The following is an 8,211-nucleotide window of genomic DNA, read 5'->3' as shown; positions in this document are numbered from 1 at the left end:
TTTAATTAAATAAATAAATGTGAAATTCTAACCAGATGCTCCGCAGGGCGTAGCTTTATACGACCGCAGAGGTTGAACCCTGAACGGTTGGGGCAAGTATGGACACAACATTCAAGCTGGATTCAGCTCTAAATTTGGATTGTGATTAAATAGTTGACACAGCATAGGTTTCTGACACAGAATGAATGTGTTCTAATGAACTTAAAATTTTTGTTTTCTCTTAGAGCAATTCACTATGCTGTTAAATATTAATCCTCTCAAAAAAATGTTTGAAGAAATTTTCTTTTTTATTTATGAAATTTCAAATGAGAAAAATTGAACCCAATTTTTTTAATCTCATCCCCCTTTCCCTTATTCCAAAACTAATCTCAATTAAAATTTCTAATGGAGTTTGCAACAATAACTACTCATTTAAATACATCATAAAATATTAAGATGTAAAAAAACTGCTTGTTATCACTGAATGGTAAAGATTATTTTAATTTATCAGTTGGTAGTAAAAAGTGAATATACATTGTATATTGTATATAACAAAGATTTAAGTTGATTCTGGACAAAGAAAGATAACTCCAATTAAAAAAAATCTTGCTATTGCACAATATTTTGCAATTAGATATTTCTTGCTTACTATTCTGGACAAAGAAAGATAACTCTAATTAAAAAAAAAATTGCTATTTCACAATATTGTGCAATTAGATATTTCTTGCCATTGCGCAATACTGTGCAATTGAAAAGACTTGCTATTGCACAATACTTAATATAATAATTTTAGATCCTGATTTGGACCAACTTGAAAACTGGGCCCATAATAAAAAATCTAAGTACATTTTTGGATTCAGCATATCAAAGAACCCCAAGATTTCAATTTTTGTTAAAATCAGACTAAGTTTAATTTTGGACCCTTTGGACTTTAGTGTAGACCAATTTGAAAACAGGACCAAAAATGAAGAATCTACATACACAGTTAGATTTGGTATATCAAAAAACCCCATTTATTCAATTTTTGATGAAATCAAACAAAGTTTAATTTTGGACCCCGATTTGGACCAACTTGAAAACTGGGCCAATAATCAAGAATCTAAGTACATTTTTAGATTCAGCATATCAAAGAACCTAACTGATTCATTTTTTGTCAAAATCAAACTAAGTTTAATTTTGGACCCTTTGGACCTTAATGTAGACCAATTTGAAAACGAGACCAAAATTTAAGAATCTACATACACAGTCATGACAGTTAGATTCGGCATATCAAAGAACCCCAATTATTCAATTTTGATGAAATCAAACAAAGTTTAATTTTGGACCCTTTGGGCCCCTTATTCTGTTGGGACCAAAACTCCCAAAATCAATACCAACCTTCCTTTTATGGTCATAAACCTTGTGTTAAAATTTCATAGATTTCTATTTACTTATACTAACGTTATGGTGCGAAAACCAAGAAAAATGCTTATTTGGGTCCCTTTTTGGCCCCTTATTCCTAAACTGTTGGGACCTAAACTCCCAAAATCAATACCAACCTTCCTTTTGTAGTCATTAACATTGTGTTTAAATTTCATTGATTTCTATTTACTTAAACTAAAGTTATTGTGCGAAAACCAAGAATAATGCTTATTTGGGCCCTTTTTTGGCCCCTAATTCCTAAACTGTTGAAACCAAAACTCCCAAAATCAATCCCAACTGTTCTTTTGTGGTCATAAACCTTGTGTCAAAATTTCATAGATTTCTATTAACTTAAACTAAAGTTATAGTGCGAAAACCAAGAAAATGCTTATTTGGGCCCTTTTTGGCCCCTAATTCCTAAAATGTTGGGACCAAAACTCCCAAAATCAATACCAACCTTCCTTTTGTGGTCATAAGCCTTGTGTTAAAATTTCATAGATTTCCATTCACTTTTACTTAAGTTAGAGTGCGAAAACTAAAAGTATTCGGACGACGACGACGACGACGACGACGTCAACATGATAGCAATATACGATGAAAAATTTTTCAAATTTTGCGGTCGTATAAAAAATTGAACCCAATTTTTTTAATCACATCCCCCTTTCCCTTATTCCAAAACTAATCTTAATTAAAATTTCTAATGGAGTTTGCAACAATAACTACTCATTTAAATACATCATAAAATATTAAGATGTAAAAAAAAACTGCTTGTTATCACTGAATGGTAAAGATTATTTTAATTTATCAGTTGGTAGTAAAAAGTGAATATACATTGTATATTGTATATAACAAAGATTTAAGTTGATTCTGGACAAAGAAAGATAACTCCAATTAAAAAAAAATCTTGCTATTGCACAATATTTTGCAATTAGATATTTCTTGCTTACTATTCTGGACAAAGAAAGATAACTCTAATTAAAAAAAAAATTGCTATTTCACAATATTGTGCAATTAGATATTTCTTGCCATTGCACAATACTGTGCAATTGAAAAGACTTGCTATTGCACAATACTTAATATAATAATTTAAGATCCTGATTTGGACCAACTTGAAAACTGGGCCCATAATAAAAAATCTAAGTACATTTTTGAATTCAGCATATCAAAGAACCCCAAGATTTCAATTTTTGTTAAAATCAGACTAAGTTTAATTTTGGACCCTTTGGACTTTAGTGTAGACCAATTTGAAAACAGGACCAAAAATGAAGAATCTACATACACAGTTAGATTTGGTATATCAAAGAACCCCATTTATTCAATTTTTGATGAAATCAAACAAGTTTAATTTTGGACCCCGATTTGGACCAACTTGAAAACTGGGCCAATAATCAAGAATCTAAGTACATTTTTAGATTCAGCATATCAAAGAACCTAACTGATTCATTTTTTGTCAAAATCAAACTAAGTTTAATTTTGGACCCTTTGGACCTTAATGTAGACCAATTTGAAAACGGGACCAAAAGTTAAGAATCTATATACACAGTCATGACAGTTAGATTCGGCATATCAAAGAACCCCAATTATTCAATTTTGATGAAATCAAACAAAGTTTAATTTTGGACCCTTTGGGCCCCTTATTCTGTTGGGACCAAAACTCCCAAAATCAATACCAACCTTCCTTTTATGGTCATAAACCTTGTGTTTAAATTTCATAGATTTCTATTTACTTATACTAACGTTTGGGTGCGAAAACCAAGAAAAATGCTTATTTGGGTCCCTTTTTTGGCCCCTTATTCCTAAACTGTTGGGACCTAAACTCCCAAAATCAATACCAACCTTCCTTTTGTTGTCATTAACATTGTGTTTAAATTTCATTGATTTCTATTTACTAAAACTAAAGTTATTGTGCGAAAACCAAGAATAATGCTTATTTGGGCCCTTTTTTGGCCCCTAATTCCTAAACTGTTGAAACCAAAACTCCCAAAATCAATCCCAACCGTTCTTTTGTGGTCATAAACCTTGTGTCAAAATTTCATAGATTTCTATTAACTTAAACTAAAGTTATAGTGTGAAAACCAAGAAAATGCTTATTTAGGCCCTTTTTGGCCCCTAATTCCTAAAATGTTGGGACCAAAACTCCCAAAATCAATACTAACCTTCCTTTTGTGGTCATAAACCTTGTGTTAAAATTTCATAGATTTCCATTCACTTTTACTAAAGTTAGAGTGCGAAAACTAAAAGTATTCGGACGACGACGACGACGACGACGACGCCGACGCCAACGTGATAGCAATATACGACGAAAAAATTTTCAAATTTTGCGGTCGTATAAAAAGTGTTTTAACGTGAATAAAGGGAATTAAAGGATTTTTATAATGGAAAGCAGCCCATCAAACAAAACAAATCAAAACAAAAAACAACATCTAGAGGTAAACATATGGTATAAATTAATACACAAGTGACTGTATGTCAAGTTCTGATTTGCCGAGTCTTTAATTTTAAAAGCCGTGAAAACAAGTGAAACTGCGAGCTACTGCTCACTGATGATACCCCCGCCGCAAGTGGATAATATTAATAGTGTAAAAATATGCAAGTGTTCAGTAAACAGGAAGTTGTCGAGTGATGAATCTGAAAACGCATCACACGGTATAGCTGACTTATATAAATCCTGAAACCAAATTTCAGAAATCCTTGTATTGTAGTTCCTGAGAAAAATGTGACGAAAATTTTCAACTTGGCTATCATGTGTAAAATCATACAAGTGTTCGGTAAACAGGAAGTTGTCAAGTGATGAATCTGAAAACGCATCACACGGTATGGCTGACATATATTAATGTTGATACCAAATTACAGAAAGGATGGATGTGTAGTTATTGAGAAAAATGTGACGAAAGTTTCATGGGACTAACTGACGGACGGACTGACGGACGGACTGACGGACGGACGGACTGACAGACAGAGGTAAAACAGTATACCCCCCCTTTTTTTAAAGCGGGGGTATAATTATCAACAGTCCGTAATCACTAATTTTTTTTAGATGTTTCAAACTTAGACCACAAACAAAGAGATGTATTTATGATTCACATGATGTTAATTCCGAAAACAATATTACCAATTTTTAGTTAGCTCTTTACAAGCAATATTTATACATCTCAAAAATGTCGCCGGTATTTTGCAGCAATTACGTTGAAAAGTCTGCCAGGGACGTTGTGCACTTTAGCGTTAATGATGATGTTACAAAAGGGGGAACGCAATTTTTAGGATAATTCGATTTTATTATAAAATCCAGCACGGTGACATATGTATTTTTTATTTAATATTTGGAGAAAGCATGACAAAATGCAGTTTATGCAGAAAAATGATAAAAATTACATTATCAGAAACACTTTATTTCCATATTTTTTGGATTACAAAAAAACCAATTTGAGCATCTGGTCTGCAATTTCAAGCAAAGCTTGAAAAAATGTATAGTAGTTCGTGTAGGGATTTATTTTTTTCCTTATTGTCACTTATCACAGCTTCAAATTGAACCCGATTTTAATAATTTAGGACGAAGAATATTTGCTCCAAAATTTTTATAATATTGCCTAACTCTTTTGCAAAATTGCACAAATCCCCAATTTTCAGCCTCAATTTACTCGAAAACGAGCACGGTGACCTATGTTTTATTTTGTGTTTTATTTCATAACTCGACAAGGCCTACAACATATTTCAAAACTAAACCAGATGCTCTGCAGGGTGCAGCTTTATACGACCGCAGAGGTCAAACCCTGAACGGTTGGGGCTAGTATGGACACAAACATTCAAACTGGATACAGCTCTGAATTTGGATTGTGATTAAATAGTTGACACAGCATAGGTTTCTGACACAGAATGAATGTGGTCTTATGAACTTAAACTGCTTTTTTTTGCTTTTGAGCAATTCAGTATGCTGTTGAATATTAATCCTTTGATATTTGAAGAAATTTTCTTTTTCATTTCTGAAATCTGAAATAAGAAAAATTGAACCCCACCAATTGTTTTAACCTCCCCCTTTCCCTTATTCCAAAAATGATCTCAATTCAAATTCTTATGGAGTTTTCAACAATATCTACTCATTTAAATACTACATAAAATATGAAATGTTATACAGTCATGATTTAAGTTGATTTTTTAAAACTACTATTCTGGACAAAGAAAGATAACTCCAATGCAACATTTTATATTGGCAAATTTCCAATGAAGTTCATTAAACTTAAGTTTTTGGCAAATTTCCATTGGAATTTATTAATTATAAAGTTTTTGGCAAATTTCCAATATACATAATTTAAGAGCAGTTTAGGTGAGATATTAAAATGAGTTTCAATTACCAACCTTACACTGCTTTTAAATTATGTTTTGTACTTAAGTAATTGTCCAATAACCTGGAAACCCTTTCCCCCTTTTTTGCACCTTATTCCTTAACGGTTTGAGCCATAACTCCCAAAGATAATTCTAACCATCCCTTTGTGGTATTCCAATATCCAAAATCTGAATACATGGTTAGATTCATCATATCAAAGAACCCCAAGAATTCAATTTTTGATGAAATCAAATAAAGTTCAATTTTGGACCCTTTAGACCTCAATGTGAACCAATTTGATAACCGGTCCTAAATATTAAAAATCTAAATAGATATAGGAAGATGTGGTTGAGTGCCAATGAGACAACTCTCCATACAAATAACAATTTAAAAAGTAAACCATTATAGGTTAAAGTACGGCCTTCAACACGGAGCCTTGGCTCACACCGAACAACAAGCTATAAAGGGCCCCAAAATTACTAGTGTAAAACCATTCAAACGGGAAAACCAACGGTCTAATCTATATAAACAAAACGTGAAACTAGAAACACGTATATATTACATAAACAAACGACAACTACTGTACATCAGATTCCTGACTTAGGACAGGTGCAAACATTTGCAGCGGGATTAAACGTTTTAATGGATCCAAACCTTCTCCCTTTTTCTGAAACAATAGCATAACATCACAACAAAGAAAAACATACGATAAAATATATGGTTAGATTCAGCATATTGAAGAACCCCATATATTGAATTTTCGTTGAAATCAAACAAAGTTTAATTTTGGACCCTGATTTGGACCAACTTGAAAACTGGACCCATAATAAAAAAAGTAAGTACATGTTTAGATTCAGCATATCAAAGAAACCCAAGAATTCAATTTTTGTTAAAATCAAACTTGATTTTTGGACCCTTTGGACCTTAATGTAGACCAATTTGAAAACCAGACCAAAAATTAAGAATCGAAATACACGGTTAGATTCAGTATATCAGAGAACCCCAATAGTTCAATTTTTGATGAAATCAAACAAAGTTTAATTTTGGCCCTTTTGGCTCCTAAACTGTTGGGACCTCAACTCTGAAAATCAATCCCAACCTTCCTTTTGTGGTCATAGACCTTATGTTAAAATTTCATTGATTTCTATCTACTTATACTAAAGTTATTGTGCGAAAACCAAGAATAATGCAAGATTGGGCCCTTTTTTGGCCCCTAATTCCTAAACTGCAGGGACCATAACTCCCAAAATCAATCCCAATCTTCCTTTTCTGGTCATAAACCTTGTGTTTAAATTTCATAGATTTCTATTGACCTATACTAAAGTTATAGTGAAATAAAACAAGTCTACATTCCATAACTCTATGAATAGACAGTTTTGTTCTCTATTCCATTTTTGCAATCACATTCCATTATTCTATGAATAGACAGCTTTGTTCTCTATTCCATCTTGGCAATCACATTCCATAACTCTATGAATAGACAGTTTTGTTCTCTATTCCATCTTGGCAATCACATTCCATAACTCTATGAATAGACAGTTTTCTTCTCTATTCCATCTTGGCAATCACATTCCATAATTCTATGAATAGACAGTTTTGTTCTCTATTTCATTTTTGCAATCACATTCCATAACTCTATGAATAGACAGTTTTCTTCTCTATTCCATCTTGGCAATCACATTCCATAATTCTATGAATAGACAGTTTTCTTCTCTATTCCATCTTGACAATCACATTCCATAATTCTATGAATAGACAGTTTTGTTCTCTATTTCATGTTTGCAATCACATTCCATAACTCTATGAATAGACAGTTTTCTTCTCTATTCCATCTTGGCAATCACATTCCATAATTCTATGAATAGACAGTTTTGTTCTCTATTTCATTTTTGCAATCACATTCCATAACTCTATGAATAGACAGTTTTCTTCTCTATTCCATCTTGGCAATCACATTCCATAACTCTATGAATAGACAGTTTTCTTCTCTATTCCATCTTGGAAATCACATTCCATAATTCTATGAATAATCAGTTTGGTTGACTTTTTCATCTGGTTCATTTATTTGTATAACTCTATGTAGAGACGGTTTAAGACAGACTGTAATTGGTAGCATTTTTTTCTCAATACACGGATCTAGTCAAAAATGATCAGTCTAATGCCAATAAGTTGGTATGGTAGGTAGTATGTAAATTTCTTTAAAAGTTTTGAAATTACTATTTGTAATAAAAAATACGCATGAGCTTATTTCTCTATTGTGTTGGAATTTCAACTTCAATTTCTGAAATGAAAACAAAATAAATCACAACTGCTCAGATAACTTTAGTTTTTGTTTTAAGTTCTACTTTAACAGTTTTCAAAGAAACCCAATTTTTAAACCAGTAGAAAAGGAAGCTATATTGATTATCATGCAATGGAAAATGTTCTCTAAATACTTATGTTTTATGTTCGCATACCTTCATACTGTTGTAAAAAAATAAATGGATACAATCATAACGAACTTTGTGCAC

General features: G+C 32.1%; 1 protein-coding gene across 1 annotated transcript in view; it reads right to left on the bottom strand.

The window, feature by feature from the left end:
* Positions 1 to 5,309: 5,309 nt before the first annotated feature.
* Positions 5,310 to 8,211, bottom strand: part of LOC139497802 (death-associated protein kinase 1-like) — a 67,537-nt gene continuing 64,635 nt past the window's right edge. The window contains exon 15 of the mRNA XM_071286037.1: positions 5,310 to 7,982. Within this exon, the coding sequence (XP_071142138.1) occupies positions 7,954 to 7,982 (29 nt within the window). The 3' untranslated portion in view covers positions 5,310 to 7,953. The remainder of the gene's footprint in view (positions 7,983 to 8,211) is intronic.

This window comes from Mytilus edulis, chromosome 12 (genome assembly GCF_963676685.1).
Source record: "Mytilus edulis chromosome 12, xbMytEdul2.2, whole genome shotgun sequence".
Classification (NCBI taxonomy): domain Eukaryota; kingdom Metazoa; phylum Mollusca; class Bivalvia; order Mytilida; family Mytilidae; genus Mytilus; species Mytilus edulis.
The sequence above is the reverse complement of the archived record's forward strand: the minus strand, read 5'-3'. Positions and strand labels throughout refer to the sequence as shown.